The following is a 23,347-nucleotide window of genomic DNA, read 5'->3' as shown; positions in this document are numbered from 1 at the left end:
TTATTTAATTCCTATTGACATGTGGCATTAAAAAGCATTAATAATGCTATTATATATATATAAAGGTTCCACATCTTGTTAATATACCGACCCTTCTTTAATTTGATTAAGGCATGTACTTCTGAATCTTCCCTCCTCCATGAAAATCTCCAAATTTCTTATATACCAAGTTGTTAACTACATATCTTAAGTTTATTATTAGAATTTAAGATGATGATATAATCATAAAAGTCTAAAGAAAAGAACACCAAAAAGAGGAAAATTTTCGATCTTCAATTTGATGGGATTTCCAATATTGCGCATTAGTAGTACTATCATAGCTTTGTTATATATGTAAATTATCCATAAGTTATAATATTATCCACTGTTTTATATATATATATATATATATTTATATGAGGCATAACAATGGAAACTACAAAAGCAACATTCCATAAGAGAGATAGACAAGAACCCACGCCTTGCCCTAATTTGTTTATTTAGCTTAGTAGTTTTCATAATCATCTCTAAAAGGAGTAGCCTTTTCTTGGCATCTGGCATCACATGGGTAAAGTGGTCCATCAGCTGGAAATTTTTGGTGGTCCCTTCTATTTTTATATATCCCTATGTCAATTATGTATTTGCCAGAGAATAATAAAAAGTTAATTTAATAATATTAATTAACAATCTTTTTTATTATTATTTTAGAATTAAAAAGATTAAAAATGAAAGATCATGCATGCTATCATATTAATACACTAACACAATTAGACCATAATTAATTAAGAGCAAAAAAGGCACTCAACATTCGTTTAGCTTCTAGCTAGTATCTCAAAGCTTAAAGAAAACAAAAATTTTAGAAAAGTTTGTAAAAGTAGGTGAATAGAAAGATGGAGAAGCAATTAAGTTTTGTCATGCAAAACAGAGAAATAAAAATTGGGATATATATATATATATTAGAAAAAGACCAAGTACAAATCTAACTAGGAGTGTGTAATACAACTACTACTCCTATATGTCAATCCTTATCCAATAAAGCAGTTGTACTGAGGAGGATTGACAAGGCCGCTATCCGTGACACTTTGCTTCTACGTGCTTACTTATAACATGCATCTTCTTTTGGGGACCGTGTGATATTATGAATGTAATGTGTCTGGGAGATACTCTGCCGACCCATTTTTTTCCCCTTTCTTGTTTGTAATCTCTGTATGTCTGTCCTTGGCCTTATCTTTTGCATTAACTGTAGTAGAAGGGGAAAAAAACATAAAAACCACCCACTTATTGAAGGATAAAAAAATCTTCCAGATTCTTAATACGTACCCCATTTGTTTATCAGTTCAATATATACATACATACATACATACATATATATATATATATATATATATGTTTGATATGGTTTCCATCAACAATATATAGTAAAACTGTTTACAGTTCTACGTAGACAATTATATATCATGTATTTTTGAATGGTTTTACAAAAAATACTTTTGTAGGCTTTGAAGAGATCAAAGCATTGGATTTTGGATTAGTTCTTATTATTATTATTATTATTTTGGTTGGAGATTATAATATATGTTTTAAACTAAAAGAAAGCAATATTTTACTCAAATCTATACTTTAATATCTTAACCATTTTCTTGTATTAAATTGACCAAAAAGTTTATTTCTTACTTTATAGCATTTTTTTTTTCTTTAAATTATTTTGGGATTTTAATGGTTCTTCATATTGAGTGGTTTAGGATTGAATGGTTCTTCAAATTGGGCTTCAATTACACAAGCCCGTTCAACATTGGGCTAAAGAATAGGGCTAATAATTCGGCTATGCACCCCGTTTAATAAATAACACGGCCTCAACCGACCTCTGATTCCGTTTATCATTTTGTGGCCTAATTTGACGCGTAAGGAAGGGGACGAAGGCAGGGGACGGAGGCGCAATAAACACCATTTTCCCAGGAAAGTGAAAGAAAAAACGAGCGAGAAAATGGGGTTAGCAGCAGCGATTGGGGTAGTCATACCTTTCCCATTCTACTATTGGCTATGGCATTATCCACGGACATGGGTAGACCTGTGTGGGAAAGTGCGAGACCCATCGAAAGTGATGGCCTATGTATCCCATGTCCTCAAGCTCATTCAGCTCCTCTCCCTCTTCTCCGTCTCCACTTTCTCTTGGCCTCCTCCTCTCTACTTCTGGCCCCTCATTGCCTTTGGCCAGTTCCTCAACTTCAGGTTAGCTCCCTACATTTTGCTTTTGGCTTGTAAAAGAACTAGCTTTGGGGTTTATAATTGCCACTTTCTGTTCAGTTTTATTAAGCTTCAATCAGGATTTCTGAATTTGAATAAGCTTTGAATGGTAGTTTGCAATATGCAATGAAGTTAGATTTTTTTTTTTTTCAAATTTTTTGGAGGAAATGTGGGTAGCTCATATTCACACTTAGGGAGTGGGAGGGATGTGCGGGGTTCAACTTACTACTTGAATAATTGCTATGTTAAATTTTTCTAATTTTGTTTTTTAAATCCAAAAATTGTAAATCATTAAATTTATATTGCATCCTTCACTACCAGTTTATGAACTTTTTAAGCCGTTAGCCTTATCTTTATGTGCAAATAATTGAATGAAATATGAATTATAATCATGCCTATTGGGCTTGTACTATGAGAATGTAGTTGGTTCAGTTTTGCCATTGATTACAAAGAAGTCTGCTTGCAACATTTATGGCACATTCTGTTGGATGGTTGACCTGTTTAGAAGATTCCAAAGTTATTGTATAAATAAACGTAGAGCAGATTACTTTCCCACTTCAATATGCTAGTCTCTGATGATCAAATTCCACAAATTCCACAAGTATATGGGTCGTATCAAGTAACAGAGTGATAAGAGAGTATAGTTCCCCGAAGATTGGTTTTAATATTTAACTAATTACCAAAATTTTGACTAATTGTTTTTATCTAAGCACACTAATGGAATGTAGCAATGAAAATAAAAATAAGGTAAGAAATTAAAGAAAGAAAATCGTAAACTAAACAAGAGTAAATGACAAAAGAAAGAAATTCAAGTCACAAATACAAAAGAAAGAAATTCAAGTCAAAAATACATAATTCAAAAACTTCAAATGGAACTAAACTGGACTTAGAAACTTAGAATTTTGACTTCCCCTCTCCCTTTCAAAATTAGATTAATGAGGTTGATAGAGGATCAAATTCTATCCAAATTTTAGCTTAGAGAGTTTCCAATTTAATCTAATCCCTTATTCCAAAGTGAACTAGAAACTATGAGACCCTGATGAAAAATTAGAAATTCCTTCCTAAAATTCCCAAATCCTCATGCATTAAGCTCTCTCTTTTGTGACTACACAATTCCCAATCAAGCTTCCCACCATTCATTAGGACCTAGGTTGTGTAAATCTAGCAACCGATTTACTAAATTAGACTTTTCCAAATGTAAATTAGAAATTAACCCAACACCCAAGTAATTTTCCAAATGCAAGAATGTACTAAGCAATGATTACAAGATTTACGTCACAAAATTGGCTAAAAGCAAAAATAATAATCAACACATTAATGAAATATTATCAAGGTAGAGGGTACATCAAAATCCTAGACAATACATCTAGCTAAACATGTTCATAGCAATATCCATATCCAAAACCAAAGGAAATTCGTTAAAGAAAGGCATATCCTTCAATATAGGATTCATTAATCCAAATACAACTAAGAGAGTAAGAGATGATAGAGAAAAACTAATTTAATGAAGAATATTGAGTCCCCAATGTCTTGAAAAATCTTCAATCTCCTTCAATCCAAGTTTTCACTCTCTAAGTTTTCTACTACTCTCTTTAGAGTCCTCCTTGGTTTTTGTACCACCTCTTCTTCTTGTCCCTTTCAAAATTAGCCTCCTCCTTTCTTAAACTCCTCTAAAAATGGAAGATCAACCCTCCATTTTTCATCAAAAACATTCCCTATTTGACACCTTATCATGACTTTTTATGGTCATGTGAGGAGAGCATGAGAGGGGATGAGCTATAGTTGGTGTGGAACTTCAAGAGAATAAGCCATTCTTGTGTGGGTTTATGCCACTGGACCTGCAACGAGAAGCTAAATTTCTCATGCTTGAAAGTGATCATAGCATGGAGCTAAGAAGGTATACGCCAATCTGGTGTGGATCCATGCCAAATGGACCTTGGCGTGGATGGTGGATCTTCAGCGTGGAAGGCTTGAACACGCCAATCTTAGCGTGGAGATGCATTGAAATGGCATGTACTGTGGTGATTATGGCCTGGAGCAACATGAATATGCCAAAATGGTGTGGAAAATGAGCTTGGCTACTCCAAATTGGTGTGAAGCATAGCTGATTGGCATGGAGCATGGAGTAAACCTCATTTTTGGCGTGGAGATGTTTCAACTGGGCTGGAGCATGGCACGAAGGAGAGTGTGGAAAGAGAGCTTGGGTGGAGCATCATGGATACGCCAAAATGGCATGGGGTGTGGCCACTCTTGCTGCTACATTGAATGTGAAAATGCAAACATGCCATAGCTCTCAGAAAAAAAAAAAAAAAAAAAAAAAAAAAAAAACTAGATCTTTGCCTTAAAAATTATCTCCAAGCTCATGCTTATCTGTATAACCTGAAAAAAAGGTATTAAAATGACAAAAAGATTTGAGTTTTCAAGCAAATAATCAAGAATTAAGGGCCAAATAAGTGAGTTAAAAACTCACATATTCCCTACGGTTTCCATTTGTTATTATAACTTGGTTAATTAATGTTTCTCTCTGAGGCTAGCTTATTTAGGGAACTTTATATTTGCCTTGGTGATTATCTCCTTCTAGAGGTATGCATGAGTCAAATTGTGTTTTTCAGTTCAGTAATTACAATGTTGGCTGTTAAATTCTTTGCTATATTAACTAGATTATTGTCCTACCATGTTGCTTATATTTCTATCTGAAATTTCCCATATTAATTTTCAGGGTGTATCAGTTGCTGGGTGAGTCCGGGACTTACTATGGAGTACGTTTCGGAAAGAACATTCCCTGGGTGACAGAATTTCCATTTGGGTATATACAAGATCCTCAGTACGTAGGAAGCATTATGAGTTTATTTGCATGTCTATCTTGGGTACCTTTTCAATACATTCTCTTGTGGACATTAGGCTATGTGTTTATGATACATATAGAATCGAACGAAGATCCTACTACCCGTGCCAAGCCACTTTCTTAACTGCAGCAGTTGCCAACAGACAGAACAAATAGCAACCATGGAATAATTGAGCCATGGAACAATTTTACCACATTTGTTCTATGAAAAATGCAAGATTTTCTTGTTTAGATGACACTTAGTTTTGATGTCTTGTTCATTTATGCTAAATGTGTTTTTAGTTATCTTTATCAGAGATTTAGTTGTAACGACATTGAGTTATTTATCCAGTATGGTAGTTCCTCTTAGATGGATATTTGTATTTCCGTTTTCATTTAGTATAATTAGTAATTCCACTGGCATAGGACATACTCAAATCCATGTTTTTTCACTTGCCTTTGCAACCTGAATAGGCAGCCTCTCTCGGTCCCTCTTTTTTTTTTTTTTTTTTTTTTCCCTTCTGATGTTCGAGGTTCAAGCTGTCGTGGTATTACTTGAGGCCGGCTCTGGAATACAACCAATGAACCAGGAGGGCTTTATAAGCTTTTAGGGGTTGTCTAAACAGAATTCTAGTTTTTAGGATTTTTTTTCTGATAACAAAACTTGAAAAAGTAGAAATTTGGTTGTTACTTGTTCCTGTAGCAGCAAGATTGACATTCTAAGGGACATAGAGTGCATAAAAGAGCATTTCTGGGAGTAGAAACTGGGACAGAGAGCAGCTTCTTGGTCTTATCCAGCAAAGGCAGTATGAAGTTGGTTTGCTTGTACTTCGATTGTTGTTGGATCATTATAATAGCTCTTTAATTCAGTGTACAAACTATGGTAGTCAAGTGTAAGAACCACCGAGAAAAACCAAAAACAGATTGTCAAAGAAAATTTTCTATAAGTAAAAAATAATAATAAAAAGAATGTGATCCCAAGCCTGTTTTACACTAGAGCAAAGGACGCACTAAAAATTGTAAATGCATTTTTTACAGCTTGAACGTCGATATCTATTAACTTTCCCGTCTTAGATGAAACAACCACACAATTCTTCTCTACTGCATTGGGAATAAATAATTTCCCCTTCTCTTCAGAGGAAAATAAAGCAATGCTGCAGAAGAATATCGAAAAACAGAAGGCCAGGTAAGTCTGATATGTAGATACAAACTGATATAAGCTTTGCAAACTAGTGAATTTACTTCTCATTTTGAGACATTTTACCTGGGTTTTTCTCGTGCATTTGCAAGTTGGATAGCTGCAGTGTTTGTAGCTATTAACCCTGCTGAGTCGTTGATAAGAGCAGCCAGCTAGAATAGATCACAAAAAGCAGAGTGTGTATGTAATTGAGAACTCTAAATTTTCATGCATTTCTCTGCTGAAAATTTTTAAGATGTACTAGAAAAGCTGGTATAAGATTGTTAATGAATGTAAGTCCTGCTCACCTGTCCTGGAGTCGTGATGAAAATGATGCTCGCATATTCTCCAACTGCATCCTCCACATCTTCCCTTTCTTTCTCATGTGGAATCACAAAAACTGGCTTGATTCCCCTATTTCCATCATTGAAAAAAAATAAATAAATAAACAATTTCATGTCATATATGTTCTAAAATTCCTGTCAATCTAGAAAGGCAAGAAGATTGAACATAAGAAAGAACATATCCTAAAGAACATATCCTTGAGGAATTATCTTTAAAATGGATTTACATTCTAAATCTGTATTTGTTGAAGAACCTTAAATATTCCATACCTTAAACCAGAGGCTATCTCAGCCCACACATGGATCGGTAGTAAACTATCAGTATCACCCCTAGACTGCATGGAGGCCTTTGAATCCGATTTTATCCCATGAATCACTATATATTTTCCTTTCTCAGCACCTGCATTCCTGTATTTCAGCTCTACAGCCTCCTTCACTTTCCTGGAAAGTGAAACTTTAAGCGGTAGAACAGGATGCCTTGGCACACTGCGAAATGGTCTTCCCAACCAATCAGCCATCTGATGATACCTATATAAAACAAATCCCATTTCAAGTATCAAAATCACCCACCGTTATATTCCCTATATCTCATTTCATTAACATTTTGCCATTTAAAAAAGGAGAATCATGTCCATCTTTTCTTATTGCTCACATATTGTATCCTCCATCAGAGAGATTCGTAGAATCTGGGACAAAAGTTTCAGATAGAAACAATCCAGCCCCTGCAGCATTTACATTTGGGTAGACATAGCTAACTCTGTCACGTGCCGTTGTCATAAACAAGAAAGCTCCATGGCCAAGTCCTGCTAGCTTCGTTGATAACACCATGTCATAGTACCTATTCTGTATTTATCACAACCCAAAAAAAATTTCAAATTTCAACCAGAACAGGATTTAGAATTTTTCCATTGGAGAACAAAAAAAAGAAAAAAACAAAAGGGAAAATCAGAGGAAAAACCGAACCTTTAGAAGTCCAACCATGTCAGTATACTCGGCAGGCTCAGGGAAATAATCATCAGGATCATAGACAGTAGCCCACCTCACATTCTTATTCAGCTCGTAAGTTTGCTTCCCTCTTGCCGAAGTAACCACATCCACTTGGACACCCGGATACCGATCCTTGAGCAACTGGATAACCGGAAAGAAGAGCAAATTTTCATAAACACCTCCAGAAATCACACAGCAACACCTCCTGACATCTCCTCTCACTTTCAAAGCCAATGGAGCAATCTCCACATTGAATCCCATAGGGAATTTCAGAAACCCGTACGGATTTTTCGGGTTGTCGGGTGGCCTCGGATCCTCTTCTTGTTTTCCATCTGCAAACAACGAACCGTATTCCATGTTGGGGTCCTCTCCATCATCGAAAGGGTCGAGCCAGGGGTTCTTCTTCTTGGCATGAACAGTATGAATGTTTTGTCGCTTGGAACAATGGTTTTGATCGGCGGGTTTCAAGAACGAGACTTTGATGAAATGGGTTGCGGGAAATGAAGGTTGGTGGTTTGTGAGAAATGGAGAGAGGGATTTGGGAAGCAGAGAAGTTGCCGCCATGAGAATTTAATGGTGGTGTTTCTTCAGGCTTTCAGTTAGGAGTGTTAAAAAAGAGAACGTTGGGATTTTGAATGTGTGGAGGCTGGTTGGATAAGTGGGGTCCGCTTTTCTTCTCCTCTTCTTTAGAAAACAAATCCACTTTTCCTTGCTGTCAAACAATTTTGCCATTTTCTTTTCTCTTTTTTTTTTTTATTTTTTTGCCTCATGAAAGCAAATCCCGACAGAAGACAGCCACGTGGACTCCTTTTACTGGTGACTGTATGACAGACTCTCTGTCTCTCTCCACACCCCTTTGACGATCAAAAGGCAAAATTTTCTCCACCATCAGAAAATTTTCCCACATTTTCCCGCACTTTCCCACTCTGGTTTCTCAAGATTCGAACACGTTCCCCGCATTTTGGATGATCAAAATATTTTCTGCAATGCAGCTCACAGTCTCTGTCTTTTCGAGATTTTGTTCAGCACCTTTGCTTTACCTCACTCCAGAATCATACTAAGCAACCTCTGGGACTGTAAATTCCACCAAATCCGAGACCTTTTCTTCTTTTTTGTAATCAAAGATTTTCGAATCGGTGGTTGCTTGGTCCTAGGACGGGATTATCAGAGAAGTCTAGGACACTTCTGGAAAAAAGGAAAACAGCTTTGTCATAATGTCGGGCCCACCGAGACTTCGATCGCAGAATATCGCCGATACAGAATCGCGACCTGTTCTCGGACCCGCCGGAAACAAGGCGACGCCAACTGATAACCGTAAACCGGCATCGAAACCTCTAAAGAAAGCGGAGAAACCGTCACAAGAAACGGAGAAGAAAGCGGGGGTTCATCATCATTCGCCGCCGCAACGCTTCACGGTGCCGATGATTCTGAGGCGACAGAAGCAGCAGCAGCAAGAGCACCACCAGTACCAGACGATGCTGTTGAATTCGTCGATGAATGCGTCGTGTTCTTCTGATGCATCATCGTCGACGACGGACTCATCGCATAGCTGGAGGGCTTCACGGCGGAGTGTTCCACCGCTTAGGAAGAAGCATTTTGGTTCAAAAGCAGAGAAAGTTGAGAGAGTTGGGAGTGGGACTGGGAGTGTGCTGGTTAAGAAATCAGTTGGTAATGAGGTGGTAGCAGAGGATTCGACTGAAGTCGTGGATACCAAACGACGGTGCGCTTGGATTACACCTAACACGGGTATGTTCCTGTTTTATGTTCCTCTGATATTTGTTTATTTATTAAAAGTGTTTGTCTGCTGAGAAACCAAAAAAGTTGTCTTTCAATCTTTGTCCAATGACTATTTCTTAAGAAGCTTTTTAGTTAGGAATAAGAAGTGAACAACTTAAGCTAACAAATGAGCGAGTTTCCTATCGGCATACTTCGTTTATGTCACTTTATACAATCCTTTGGTTTTTGGAGCTCTTTCAACATGAACTTGGCCTCTACTTAGAGGTGTAAAATATAATGGGACTGCTCTACATGATTTCATATTACCACAACAACTATTTCAGCTTATTTTTTTTCTCTTTTGATATAGATTGAGCAGGTATTTAACTCATTTAACAACCTAGTAATATGGTAATTGTTTAGAGCCAAGTTTTGTTCATCCTACATGGATATACCTCAAAAAGGATCAGACTTGATTGTTTGCCATAGTTTGTTTCTTTGTTGTTGTTGTGGTTGTTGTTTTTTTTTTTCCTTCTCAATTCTTTAGACAAATTTATCTTGTTTCTAGATTGTATGACTGAAGAAATTGCCAGTGGTTATCTGGTGTGGAAGGATTGGTAAAACTACTATGTGACAGTAAATTACTTAAAGACTAACAGTTTGAATTTGTAATACCTATAATTTTTCAAGGTTTTTATCTAGCACTGCGTAATCCGAGTTTTTAAAGTCAATAAGATTTGTCAAAACTTCGTCTTACATGCATTTATGAATAAACTACCAGGATTAAATGGCTTGTGAACTTGCCATTGTTATACACTTTAAACAGTTCTTCTGTATGACATTTTATAGTAGAGGTTAAAGTTTTGTTAATAGTTAAAAAAGAAACGTTTCCTAGATTTCGACCTGGGTTAGGAACATTGTGGTATTTTTAAAGCCCATAAATATTACATATTATTTTTGTACCAGAAAATTTCTGGCCATGGTATTTGAAACATAATCAGAAATCTTAAAGCTAGAACATGAGGTTATTTTAGCATTTTGGTAGAATATGACATGATCCAGATAACTGATGAGACTCTGTAATTTTCAGTTTCACTGATATTGTTTTTTAAGTTGGTGACCTATTCACCACTATAATTTTTTTCGCTAGTATTTTCTTGAGCTTTCAATGTAATATAACCTCTCTTCATTTAAAATGTACTTTTCTGACTTATTTCCATTTGTTGAAAAGATCAATGTTATGTTGCTTTTCATGACGAAGAATGGGGAGTTCCAGTCCATGACGACAAGTATGTAATTTTGTGGCGCTGCTCAAAAGATCTATCTAGCTATACGTCCTAGATTTTTTTAACTGTGATAACTTAGTTTCTGGTTAAATTCAGGGAATTGTTTGAATTGCTCAGCCTTTCAGGTGCTTTGGCTGAACTTCCATGGCCTGCAATTCTAAGCAAAAGGCATATTTTTAGGTAATGGCTGTGGTCCTAAAATGCCTAAATCTTATGTGCAGTGAATCTTGGCTTCTAGTGCATGCCTCCTCTTTTGACAATCTTAAAATTGTCTAATGCATTAAATGCTATTTGAATTTGTGACCTCTGCGGTAGGCTAATTGTCTAAAAGGAATCTGTATGCAGAGAAATTTATTTGGACTTTGACCCTAGTGCCGTTTCAAAACTAAACGAGAAAAAAATAGCTGCTCCAGGAAGCGTTGCTATTCCTTTACTGTCAGAACTAAAGCTGCGATCCATTATTGAAAATGCCCGTCAAGTCTGTAAGGTAAGAAACATTAACTTATCTTTCTTTCCTCCTTTCATATATATATATATATATATAATATGTTTATTAGAACTGTGAATCATTTAATAATTTTGTTTACCAAAGAAATCTTTGGATTAACCATTCACTGCTATAAGAACTGCTGTTATCACTGTAATTAAATATCAAAACTACCAACCATGATACCCAGAATGTATACTATTAAGTGTAACAGATTGAACCTAAACCTACCGTTCACGTTATGCATGTTTTAAATTCTTTTTGTGACTCTTTTCATGCTGCAGGTAGTTGAAGAATTTGGGTCATTTGACAAGTATATATGGAATTTCGTGAATCATAAACCAATAATTGGCCAATTCCGGTACCCTCGACAGGTTCCTGTCAAGACCCCAAAAGCCGAGGTCATAAGCAAGGATCTGGTAAAAAGAGGATTCCGCAGTGTGGGTCCGACTGTCATCTATACGTTCATGCAAGTGGCTGGATTGACGAATGATCATCTTATCAGTTGCTTCCGTTTTCAAGAGTGTTTAGCAACCGGCGGAGAAGAATCAAGTGAAAAAGATAGCTTGTTTAAGACCAAAATAGAAGAGTTATTACATGAGGACTCTGTTGACTTGGACTAGCAACAACTATATAGGACGATGAATTCGGCTTCGCCGGATCAAAGAATATTCTTTTTAAGGGTTTTGGATGATGAATGTAAAGTTTTTTCTCCTTGTGATTCTACCTGGCTTGTGCCGCTTTTCTTGAGATGATGCATGTGGTTGTGAATTGAGAGTTTTTTTCTTGTACAAAAAGATTCGCATATAGAGAATAGTTGGATATTATAGCTACTATTGATTGACTTGGATGTAATTGCCCACGGTTAAATTAGCCTCAACCGCTAAATTCTTTGTTTTATATTTACTCAAATTTGCCAACTTATAGGTTATACAGAGAAGTGGACTTTTCTGAATCTTTCACCTATCATTGACTTGGATCAACTCCTCCCATGATTCAAACCATTAGGCCGCCAACCTTAACAGTATCCCATTATCTTCTTCGCTTTTGGGCCATTAAACTACAACTTTCTAGATGGATTTTAATTTTTTATGCCCAAATTTGGTATGGAATTCCACGTACAGTTTGCGATTTACAATATAAATGCTTTGGTTAATACACTTATACATAATTGGTCGTTTGACCATATGTGGACCACAGAATAGAAGAAGACTGAAAACTTAACAGAAAATCATGTAGAACTGGAAAACTGGCTTTAATGAAACCGTGGATTCTGAAACCATGAAAATATCTCTCTTTAGAGCTTGTCTTAATGGGAGAAAGCTATAACCCCCAAAGCATCTCAAAAGGACGCAATGAAATCAATACATATTCAAAGTCCCTCCTTGTTGCTTTTTGCATCGTTACTAACGAAGACCAGTGCCCAAAGCTGAAGAAGTGAACTATTTTTTTTTTTTTTTTTTCATTGGCTGTATATATACCCTATTTGCAGTCACTCAGTTGAGCAAAATTGCGAAGTATATAACCAATTTTTCTTTTTTCATTTTTTCTCATCTTCTAAGTTTGTATTTACAAAATGAAAATAACACCCTAATTTTCAGACAAGTCTGGTTCATGGAAATGGTTTCTCTGTATTGAGTTTTTTTTTTTTTCCTTTCTTTTTTGGTGTCAGATCACGTACGGTTTTGGTAAATCTTTCCTGAAATGGCAGCAGCCAGTGCTGCTGTGAAATTGGGATCTTTTGTCAAGGAAGAAGCCATCTGATCTACCAAGAAATGTCGAACTTCCGGCGAATCCATTCTTGGTTTTGCACTTTTGGTATCGATGACGTTAGCACTGGACTTGGGTTTTGTGAAGTCAAGAGTAATGTTGGGTCCAGACGCACCAAGAGTGGTCGAGCAGGGGACGGAGCCTAGTGTTGTGGTCATGCAACGATTTGAGCCAGATGTGGCTTCAATTTGTGAGGGGTGAGGATGGTTGTGTTCTCCTTCATAAGTTGCAACCAGTATAGATTGGTCCTCAACACTTCTTTGCACCTGAAAAAAAATGGGAAATTGGAACCAAATACATTAATTAAAAAGCCACTTTAAAAACACCCAAAAAAAAAAAAGAAAAAAAGTTTGTCTAATTGTCAAATAGGATAAGGGAAAGGGAAGGTTTTGATTTTGGGCTAGGAAAATTTACCTTCTTTTTGACAGGGCAGCTTGGAGCAAATGAGCATTTGAAGTAAGCTCTAGGGCAAGGATTATCCCTTGTGACCTTTTGCCCATATTTCCTCCATTGGTATCCATCTTTTACAATCTACACAAACACATATAAGATTGGAGATTGATTAATCCTCAATTCAATATTAATTAAATCATCATAAGCTGGACCATATTATATATACATGAAATGCATTAATGAATAAATAAATATTGTACACTTACAAGGCTTGAATCTGATGCTTCAGTCTTGACATAAGCCCTTGAGATCTTTGCCTTGGTGGGTTCTTCTTTAGGTTTCTTGCACGATTCCTCATCAGTAGAGCTGCTTTCGGAGGTCCCATTATTCATTGCAAGGATATTGGCAGTGCTGTTATTGTTGCTGCTCTCAGATTTTCTTTTCCTGGATGGAGTTAGCTCCTTTTCAGCTAAGTTCTTGCTCATATATTCCATCAGCTGGCTCCTCAAAACATTGTAGTTCTCACACATCACCGTTAGCGTCTCTGTTAGCTTCTTGTTTTCTGCATTTACACGGTTCAACTCCTCTACTAGAGCTCCACTCTGAGAAAATTTAAAGCCACAATTTAGAAAAAGTAAAGCTCCCTTTTTATGCCTCTTGGATCTAGTTAATTTGTCTAATAAACATATTAATGCTTCTTGTCTATCTATATATATATATATATATATATATGAACATATTAATTTGATGCCTCTTTGGAGTTCTAATTGGGATTGGGATAGCCTTGAATTCTCAGATCTTAATATAGAAGAAGGGAAAAATAGAAGAGAGAAGGAAAAGAAGTATATTTATGATATTGAAGTCGTTTAATTAGCATATCTCGAGGCTTCATTGGAAAAGAAAAAAGAGAGATGTGGAAGGGAAATTAAACCAACCTCTTCTCTTGCTGAGAGCTTCTTCTCAAAATCAATAAATTTGCTCTGAACCTCTTTATTCTGAAAGGAAAAAGGCAAATAAACCTCTAAATTCAGTAAATATATTTTAGTCAACCAAAGTCATTTATAAAAAGAACTTATTTATGGGCATTGGCAAATATATTAGCCATAAATTTAACTTCCACATACCAGATTATCATCTAGGAGTCGAAGAGGCTTGGCATTAAGGTCCAAAGAAGTATCTACATATGAAGAAAAATCCATAGCCGTCGAGCTAGCTAGAAAGAGATATATATAAATATATGATCGGCAGCTGTCTTGGTTTTCTTCCTTCTTATCTACAAAGCAAAACCTTCCTCAATTTGACTGAAAGAAAACTTCCAAGTCCTTGATCGATAATTCTTAAAAGAAAAAAGAAAACCCAGTTCAAGTTTTCCAGCAAAACACTACTTCCAAGTGAACCAAAAAGGATGAAGATAATATATATAGACACCAGCAGCCAAAGAGGGTAGGAAACTTAGGAAACTTGGTCGAAAGAGAGAGAGAAATAAGATAAAGAAAATGTCGTCAGAAGACGAGCTGGCATGAACTTTGGGTCCCTATTTAATTTAATAATCTACGTATACGGGTGGATGGTTTTTGGCTCTGGTTTTTGTTTTTTGATATTTCGGTTTTTTGGTGTGCGTTGTAGAGGTGTTATTATAAAGACTTTAAAAATAAAAAATAAAAAAACAATGCAAATTGGTGAGTGATGTCGGTCAGGTTTGAAATTCTCGGTACAAAATTCAAAGTCAAGCGCCTCACCATAAAAAAGTATAACAATATAATATCCTAATAAATATTATAATTAATAATGTATAATCAGAATAACGAAAGAAAGAAGTTTCATATTGACCCGCTTGTGTCTTTTTCATGGTCTACTTTTTATTTAATGGGCGTTGTCTTTGTGTGTATGTGGGGTTCTTGCTTTTCTGTCACGTTTCCCTGCATTTTCCACGTTCCATTCTATTCGGTAAAGAGTTTGTCACTTCTTTAAAAAAAAAATATAACCTAAAAGCTTCCCGTATAATTTTTTTTTTTTTTTTTTTATTGCAAGCTGTTCCTAACGCGTTAACTTACAATTCTCACTTCTCTTATATATTACCCTTAGGCATTTTTTCTTTTTTCTTTTTTTGGGTATCCTTAAACTTCCATTGGCAGTTTATATAATGGGTGTTATGTTATATATATATATATATATATATATTACAAATATAAAACCTGTTACTACATAAGTAAACAATGATTTCCATGCATATCCATTTAGAACAATTTCAATGGATTTTTTAAATGTGTTATATTTTTTATTTTAAAAAAATAATATTTAAAAAATAATTTTAATAAATTTTTATTTTGATTTTTTGATATAAAATATTGGTTTGGCTTTCCAAATATAAAAAGGTAAAATTATTATTTATTTTAATATTATATAAATTTAATTGAATATAGCATATATTTCTATACTACTATTATAATATTTAAGAGATTAATAACTCATATAAAATATAAAATTTACAAGCAAAATAATAAATATTTATAGAAAAAATAAAAATAATAAATAATTTTATTAGAAAGCATTTTTAAATTTTATTAGTTATTTTAAAAAATACTCTATATTATAAATAATATATTTTTTTATTTTAAAAAATTCTTTGAAGATGATCTTAAAGTAATATTTTTCTTAAAGTTATAAACACTACATATGCATCTTTCTATATTATTTTTTTTCTATATTTTACTATTAACTATGAATTCAAATTTAATAATTTTTTATAATTTATATAAATTAGACTGTTTCAGTTAATATTTCATTCACATTCATAATTTAAAAATTATCACTTTAAAATGCGATATGAAAAGGGAAATATTTGTTATAAATGATCAAAGGCATATATTTATCTTTAATTTATTAACTTTAAAAATGAGATAATTTCATGGTAATTTATTGATATTTTTTCATTTTATAGTCTCCTTTTATACGAAAATTAATTTGACAATTTGAGTATAACATATTATAAATTTTAGGTATTCGTAAGTTAATTTGTAATTCTAAAAATTGATGTTTTTTTATTATTATTATTATTATTTCTATTGTATCATCAGTAACACCATGAAAAAAATGAGCATCAATTAGGCAAAACTTTTTAGCTACAATGAATTATTATGGCCAAAGTTTATTATTATTATTTCTATTGTATCATAAGTAACACCATGAAAAAAATGAGCATCAATTAGGCAAAACTTTTTAGCTACAATGAATTATTATGACTAAAACAGCTTTGGCCACAACAAATACAATAATTAATTTCAACTACAAAAGTAGCTCTAGCTGAAAATAATTTTAGCCACAACATATTATGATTAAAATTTTATAATCACAGGTTACTGGCCATAACATAAAAATAACATTTTTTGTGGCTAGAACCCATTAGCTATAACATGTAGATTTTTAGCTAGAGCAAAGATTGTGACTAATACCCTATTTTGCGTAGTGTAAAATGTACTGTCGAGAGCATGTTAACTAAGTTATTTTTTAATCCACTTACCCAAAAAAAAAAAAAAAGACGTTATTTTCTTATCCACTTATTTTTCTTTTTCTTTTTGCCCAAAATTTATCTATTTCTCTGTTTACTGAAAAAAATAATTTTTTGTATGAAATATGTACCACAAAGACAATGACAAAGAAAAAGAAAAGCTTTATTTTTCTTTATATTAGTTTTTTTTTTTAAGTAAATGGGTAATGAATATGGTAATTGAAGGTGAAGAAATTCATTGCAAATTCAAATTTTTTATCCTTTTCTTTCAGCATGCATGCATCTTCTACAGTCCTTCAATTCTTCTCCTTCCAAAAGAACAAATAAATAAATAAAAATTAAATGTCAAAATTGGCTGGCTTGTTTGTGAAATGTGAACAAGCAAGCCAGGGAAGTGTATACCCACCAACTTTACATGTGGCCAAGCACACCTGATCCAACACTTGAACTAGAAGCCAATTGACTATTTCAATCCACGAACCAAATCCACTTGTTTTTTTATTTATTTTTTTTTTAATTTTTAATTTTTGTTTCCTGGAATTTTAGAAAGTCATGGTCTTTGTTTTCTAATAGCTGTTTCAAGTGACCATTGTAAAGTTCTAAAAGGTTAAGAATGTTGAAACGCTTGCACCTTTTGTTAAAAGACTTGACCTTATGCTATTCCTCTTGCGCTCAACCACTTTTTTTTTTTTTTTTTTGGCTAAAGTTACACTCAACTACCTTGTGAAACTGATTACAACTTCTTTGATCAGAAATTAACTTTTCGTACTACAATTTTATTTTAATCATCACATTATTTAATATATTTATTTTCCAATTATAAAATTGCTTAAAAAAATCAGCGATACCATGAATTATACATTTGCTCAATCAAATTAGTAAAAACAATAGTTATAATTTTGATTATGAGGAACTAACTTCGGAGTGAACGGCCAGTTAATTAATCATAATTTTACCAAAATAAAATAAAAACAGATAATGGATACATGAAATGAAAGAGTCAGCCATTCTGGACTTTTTGGAAACAAGAGACAAAAAAAATGTGGGTCCCTTCTCTGCAGGTTCCATCTCTCACTGTCAACATTGCTGTCAGATTAAAATTAAAGATTTCAATGACTTTGCAAATTGCGAAATGAATGGGAATTAATGTATGGGGTTGCCCACGTGTGCCTTAGGAAGATAGAGCAGTCAGCTGGCGGTGCACGCTTCCTAGTGGAAATTTAAAATAAAATAAATATATACATATATTATTATAAAATTCAAAATTTAAAGTCTTTTCACATTGGAAGACCGGGAAGGAAATTAATCACAAAAACATAAACATTACAACTTTTGTTTTTGAATTAATTGCTGACACTGTGTTTGGTAGAGTAAAAGAATATAAAATTTTGGTTACTATTTTTGCAAAAATTGACTTATGCAGAATTTCTTTTACCTTTATGAGTAATTTTTAGAATTGTAAATACAGGTGAATATAATAAATTTGGTATAAAGTGTGGTCATAGAAAATAGTCGTTCATAGTTATGAAGATAATATGGAACTAAATTATTAAGTTTTAAGTATGGTTTTGTACACCTATATCACATATATATATATATATAGGTATTAGGTCAAGTGATGGGTTAAAAGAATGAGATAATTTTAATAAATTTTGATACTGTATAAACACAGCACACCTTAATTATATATATCAGTGTTTCAAAATATATATATATATAGACATACAAAATTTTTTTCACGTTTTTTAGATTTGAAAATAAATAAATTATTAGATTATAAAGTTAAAATTTAATGAGATGGTGGGTGCGTCACTGTAATGAAGTCATGGAATAGATCATGGATCCAAAATAAAATGCATCAGAAGTCAATATACCTAATCCTTTCTTTTTTTATTAAAAAAAAAAAAAAAAAAAAACAAAGGGTACTACAAAAGACTCAACCGTAGACCCTGACCAAATTGAACACTAGATGGTACCTTTTTTTTTTTTTTTCAATTCTATTTATTTATTTATTTTGTGAATGGTCAGTCCATTGAATAGAATCCTTAAAAAATTGTCCACTCCGTTCTTATTCATGAATCATAAACGGGTTTTTAATGTCCATGTCCAATTAATATTTCTGTAGACTACGAATTTTTTTAGTCAAGGAAGATTACGAAAAAGTATGTTTTATTTTCATATTTTTATATTTTTTGGAGGAGAATTCAAATGGGAAGTGGTCTTACTTCTAAGCACATGTTGGAGAATTGTTAAACTTGATTTAAAACTTTCAAGCTTTTGGTTCCAAATTAAAAGTAAATAAATAAATAAATAAATAAAAGTACAGGATCTAAAAGACAACAAAGTGTGGCCTAATTAATTAAATAATTTACCTTGTGGGATTAATTGCACACATGCTTAAGAGAAAAAAAAAGAAAAGAAAAAAGTTTTATATTAATATAGGAGAAATGAGTATTATCAAAAATGTGTAGAATAAATGAGAAAGTGTAGGAACAAAAAGACAAAAGAAGCAAACGCGGGATTTGACTCTGCATTGACTGGAGATTCCTTTTCAATTGTCCAGTCGACCCGCTTTTTATCCTCACTCACAATTCCCACTTTGCAATAATTCTTTACCCTAACTCGATTATATCTACTCTTTAATTAAACCTAATCCATTTATTTTGGTGGACCCAAAAAATCAACTCACATATATATATATATATTTCATGAATACTCTAGAGTTTACCATTCCCGTTCGAATTTTGTTTTTTTTTTTTTTTTTTTTTTGGGGGGGGATAGGTTACAATACTTTAAGAAAAAAAATTATTTTTCTTACTATTGATTGAATTTAATATTTGAAAATATATTTTCAGTTATTTTTATTATTGGATTAATTTACAAATATATTCTTGTTATAATTGAAAGTAAAAAACAAAAAGAAGAAAGATTATTCGATAGAAGAAGCTACGACTTCAACTATAGATCCATCGTATTAAAATTTGCTAGCTCATTAGGATTTAAAATATTATCTATATACATCTATATAATCATCTTAAAATTGATAATTTTTTAACTAATAAATCAATTTGCTTAATTCTGATATGCTTACCATATTCAATTTCCTTTTAACCAATATTCTTAATTTAAATATTTTAAAAAAACAGTTACATTGAAAGCAGAAAGATGTCAAAAAAATTAAAAACAAAAATAAAAATAAAAAACAGATAAAATTATATTAGAAAAGTTATTCTGCATAACAAAAACTAGTATACATATGTATTTTTGTAGCTTGTGCAAAATAAAATTAACTTGGGCACTATATATAATATACATGTATGTATTACATGTAGGTATTAAAATCATGCACAAGTATTATACACAAAAAAAACAAAAAAATGTATTTTATGCATGTCAAATACAATTTGATATTTTTTTTAATCCTTCTCTCCTTTTTTTTTTTTTTAATTGTTTGTTGTTAAATGTTAAGGGTTTGTTTTTATTTATTTATTATAATTATTTTTTTACAACGAAATGTTTAGATCAAAATAAAAGTATTCCTTACAAGAAAATATTTTTTCGGGTGAGAATGCTTTATGAGGAAATTGAATATGTTAAATATAGTAAACTTAAACAAACTGATTTGTTAGTCAAAAAGTATCAATTTTAAATTGATTAAGTGGATGTATATAAATTATGTGTTAAATCTTAATGAGTTGGCAATTTTTAATTGGACAAGTATACCACCTCGGCTGTAAGACTTGCCCTACCATATATTTTTTTTTCTAAAACATAATAAAATTCGTACGTGAGTATGTTTTTTTAAAAAATAATTAATGTTTTAAAATATTATTTAATTTACTATAATAATTTAATAAATAAAATAAAATAAATTTCTTAAGTATTTAAAGAATAAATAATATCTAAAAATTTGGCCCCTCAACAAACTCTTCTTTTCTTCATTTCCCTTTACCGTAAAAATTATAAAAGAAAAAAAGAAAAAAAAAGAAATCCATTTTATATTGTTAACCCCCTTCTTCATCTATAAATTATTGATTCCATGGTAGGCTCTTGCACATATTCTTATACCACATTTTACTGTATATAAAAATGGATCCCACTTGGTATTTATTTATTGTTTTGCATGGATTTATTTTATTTATTAAGTGGATCCCATTTGCAATCTAGCAGGAAAAAGATAAAATGAACCAATATATATAAATAAAAAATTAAAAACCTTTATGAGTCGGTATATAGCACACATGTACTAAAAGTTCAAACAAAATGATGCCATGCATGACATATGCTGATATGCACATTCCACGCGATTCATAAGAAAATTGCAAATGTGATTAATTAACCAACAAGCGCAGACTTGTATTATATATATATATATATATAAATTATATCTAATTAAAAATATTAAAGAAAGCCTTTCTTCTTTCTTAACCCAAATATAATGTTTTTCTTTCAGTTTAATTCATTGTATCTAATTAAAAATATTAAATAACGCCTTTCTTCTTTCTTAACTCAAAAATAATATTTTTCGTTCAATTTAATTCTTTTCTGAAAGAAGAAATTCCAATTTCCAAGCATTTGAATTGCCAAATATCTGAGGGAATTATGTGGTGGGTATGCTATTCTTTTATCCACTGCCGAAAAAGGAACAGTTCGAATACTTACAACAACAAAAAAAAAAAAAAAAGAAAAGAAAAAGAAAAGGCCTGCAATTTACTTAAATAAAAATAATATATATATATATATATATATTTTTTTTTTTGAAAAATAATGGTTATGGTCTTGTAGGGGGGGTGACAAACACAGTATGCACACGCACTTCCACCGCAACGTGAGCCCCAGGTCACACGTTTTGAAAATCCCCATGAAATTAAATCACATGTTTATTACACGTCTTCTCTGGAATTTGCTTCACTACTGGGGTAGTTCTTATCCAGCGGCTCGTTTTTTCAGAGTGCCTAGCTAATTAATTATTAACCTGAAGAAAAACAATTGCACAGAATTAGACCTTTTATATATTTTTCACGTTCTTTTTGTCTTATAATATACATACTTTTTATCTTCTTTTCCTTCTTGCTCCTCGAAACAAAGTTTTATAGTTCTTTCTTTTTTAGACAGTATAACCAATTTATGACAAAATCAATTAAGGTAGATATATGAAATACGGACAGATGCAATGCATTTTATTAACGTAATATTTTTATATATATTTACCAAATTTATCACGAACTCAATAATATTCAGAATTTTTTTTTTTAATCCATGTAAAACCAACCAAAACAATTGATAAATTAAATTTAACCGTGATAAGCAAGCGCAATTCTCACTGTCTTTTTTTTTCTTAAAATAATAGAACCATCATCAAATATGTATATTATTAGTCAATATTCAAATTTCAAAACCCCTTCTACGTCAAGTAAACGTTACTATAAGATCATATGTATACGTTATCAAATCCAATTTCACAAGGCACCTCATAGAGCCTTCCTTTCTCTCTTGGTGAAGAGAAATCAACTATAACCACACTAAATTCAACCAAATAAGCCCAATACCACAGCTTATACATAGATTACATATATATATATAATCATTACAGTATGTATTTTACTGGCTTTTGTGTCACACAAATTGTCATGTTGTTGAAATCGTATCAATAACTAATAATTCTAATTTACTAAAATAAATTAAAAGAATTAAACCAAATGTTTTTTTTCCCCCCTTTTTAAACCAAAATTTATTTTTTCTTTTTAAAAAAGGAAGAATTCATTGCTGCAAAAGTCATATTGAATGCGTTGTTCAAAATAATTAATGTTGAATATATATGACATTAATTGCTTTCATATATACATATAAATAGATATATATATATATATATATATATATATATATATATATTCTAGAAGTATGGTTTTGCCACAAAATTGCATGGTCATGAACCTTTCACACGTAAACCTAATTAAGTCTTGAGCAAACCCAAAACCCGTACATGTATGGACCATGACCAATTAAGTACTGTCCAAATAGTAGTCAATCCATTGAACCTGTAAAAAGTTATCCCCTATTGATCTCATACATGAACTGTTTTCCATTATGTCTATATCCAATTAATGTCTGACCCAAATTTAGCAACTCTCAAATTTAAAAATGAAGTTCTTACCCACATGTTTTGAGATTCGAGACTTTGATCAGATATTCTTTCTTGTTAACCATCTCGAACTAATCTATCCTGAAGCCGACAAAAATTCCCTTGTTTGGTTACGCAAGGACTTCTATTTCTACCCGAAAGAAAAAGTAAACACAAAAGTGTGAACTAATTAGAGAATATGGAATACCAAATATGACTTCGAAACGACTGGGTAATGGATCTTGTCAACTTGTTATGTCCGCTTTAAGGAGTGAATAGGATGTGTTTTGTCTTATTCTCTCTCTCTCTCTCTCTCTCTGTCTCTCACACACACTAGTTCTTACCTCACAAAATTTTGTGGTTGACCTAACCACCTAAAATCCCATATCGCAAAGTTAGTCTATGTTCAACTCAGTCTCCATTTCCAACATAATCAATCTTGATTAGTTTCAATTTGAATGACCAAATTGGTAGGCTCGCTTATCTTAGAAATGGAATTTGGATTAGATTC

General features: G+C 32.5%; 4 protein-coding genes across 4 annotated transcripts; 2 read left to right on the top strand and 2 right to left on the bottom strand.

Moving 5' to 3' along the window:
* The first annotated feature begins 1,843 nt into the window (after positions 1 to 1,843).
* On the top strand, positions 1,844 to 5,416 carry LOC107407229 (phosphatidyl-N-methylethanolamine N-methyltransferase). The gene is made up of 2 exons (XM_016014487.4): positions 1,844 to 2,208; positions 4,943 to 5,416. Exons 1-2 carry the CDS (start codon positions 1,964 to 1,966, stop codon positions 5,190 to 5,192), a joined length of 495 nt encoding a protein of 164 aa, XP_015869973.1. The 5' UTR covers positions 1,844 to 1,963; the 3' UTR covers positions 5,193 to 5,416.
* A 555-nt stretch (positions 5,417 to 5,971) lies between these two features.
* LOC107408844 (photosynthetic NDH subunit of subcomplex B 1, chloroplastic) lies at positions 5,972 to 8,240 on the bottom strand. Its single transcript, XM_016016268.4, has 6 exons — positions 7,532 to 8,240; positions 7,221 to 7,411; positions 6,839 to 7,096; positions 6,533 to 6,638; positions 6,312 to 6,397; positions 5,972 to 6,201 (listed from the first exon to the last, which is right to left on the bottom strand). The coding sequence occupies exons 1-6, from the start codon at positions 8,117 to 8,119 to the stop codon at positions 6,036 to 6,038; spliced, it is 1,395 nt and encodes a 464-aa protein (XP_015871754.2). The 5' UTR covers positions 8,120 to 8,240; the 3' UTR covers positions 5,972 to 6,035.
* Positions 8,241 to 8,379: 139 nt separating this feature from the next.
* On the top strand, positions 8,380 to 11,888 carry LOC107407231 (uncharacterized). The gene is made up of 5 exons (XM_016014489.4): positions 8,380 to 9,301; positions 10,503 to 10,560; positions 10,654 to 10,737; positions 10,903 to 11,044; positions 11,329 to 11,888. The coding sequence occupies exons 1-5, from the start codon at positions 8,770 to 8,772 to the stop codon at positions 11,665 to 11,667; spliced, it is 1,155 nt and encodes a 384-aa protein (XP_015869975.2). The 5' UTR covers positions 8,380 to 8,769; the 3' UTR covers positions 11,668 to 11,888.
* A 392-nt stretch (positions 11,889 to 12,280) lies between these two features.
* On the bottom strand, positions 12,281 to 14,812 carry LOC107407304 (probable WRKY transcription factor 40). Its single transcript, XM_016014566.4, has 5 exons — positions 14,332 to 14,812; positions 14,143 to 14,202; positions 13,474 to 13,809; positions 13,229 to 13,345; positions 12,281 to 13,080 (listed from the first exon to the last, which is right to left on the bottom strand). Exons 1-5 carry the CDS (start codon positions 14,404 to 14,406, stop codon positions 12,718 to 12,720), a joined length of 951 nt encoding a protein of 316 aa, XP_015870052.1. The 5' UTR covers positions 14,407 to 14,812; the 3' UTR covers positions 12,281 to 12,717.
* Positions 14,813 to 23,347: the final 8,535 nt, after the last annotated feature.

This window comes from Ziziphus jujuba, chromosome 1 (genome assembly GCF_031755915.1).
Source record: "Ziziphus jujuba cultivar Dongzao chromosome 1, ASM3175591v1".
Classification (NCBI taxonomy): Eukaryota; Viridiplantae; Streptophyta; class Magnoliopsida; order Rosales; family Rhamnaceae; genus Ziziphus; species Ziziphus jujuba.
The sequence above is the reverse complement of the archived record's forward strand: the minus strand, read 5'-3'. Positions and strand labels throughout refer to the sequence as shown.

Bases quoted from the DNA above. Each gene is read 5' to 3' on its own strand.
- LOC107407229 (XM_016014487.4), top strand. From the start codon at position 1,964: ATGGGGTTAGCAGCAGCGATTGGGGTAGTCATACCTTTCCCATTCTAC. The intron at 2,209-4,942 runs GTTAGCTCCCTA...ATTAATTTTCAG, and splicing joins GGCCAGTTCCTCAACTTCAG to GGTGTATCAGTTGCTGGGTG.
- LOC107408844 (XM_016016268.4), bottom strand. From the start codon at position 8,119: ATGGCGGCAACTTCTCTGCTTCCCAAATCCCTCTCTCCATTTCTCACA. The intron at 6,398-6,532 runs GTGAGCAGGACT...GATCTATTCTAG, and splicing joins TCATCACGACTCCAGGACAG to CTGGCTGCTCTTATCAACGA. The intron at 6,202-6,311 runs GTAAAATGTCTC...ATTCTTCTGCAG, and splicing joins AATGCACGAGAAAAACCCAG to CATTGCTTTATTTTCCTCTG.
- LOC107407231 (XM_016014489.4), top strand. From the start codon at position 8,770: ATGTCGGGCCCACCGAGACTTCGATCGCAGAATATCGCCGATACAGAA. The intron at 9,302-10,502 runs GTATGTTCCTGT...TTTGTTGAAAAG, and splicing joins TTGGATTACACCTAACACGG to ATCAATGTTATGTTGCTTTT. The intron at 10,561-10,653 runs GTATGTAATTTT...GGTTAAATTCAG, and splicing joins GTTCCAGTCCATGACGACAA to GGAATTGTTTGAATTGCTCA.
- LOC107407304 (XM_016014566.4), bottom strand. From the start codon at position 14,406: ATGGATTTTTCTTCATATGTAGATACTTCTTTGGACCTTAATGCCAAG. The intron at 13,810-14,142 runs GTTGGTTTAATT...AAATTTTCTCAG, and splicing joins AGCTCTCAGCAAGAGAAGAG to AGTGGAGCTCTAGTAGAGGA. The intron at 13,081-13,228 runs GTAAATTTTCCT...ATTTTTTTTCAG, and splicing joins GCTGCCCTGTCAAAAAGAAG to GTGCAAAGAAGTGTTGAGGA.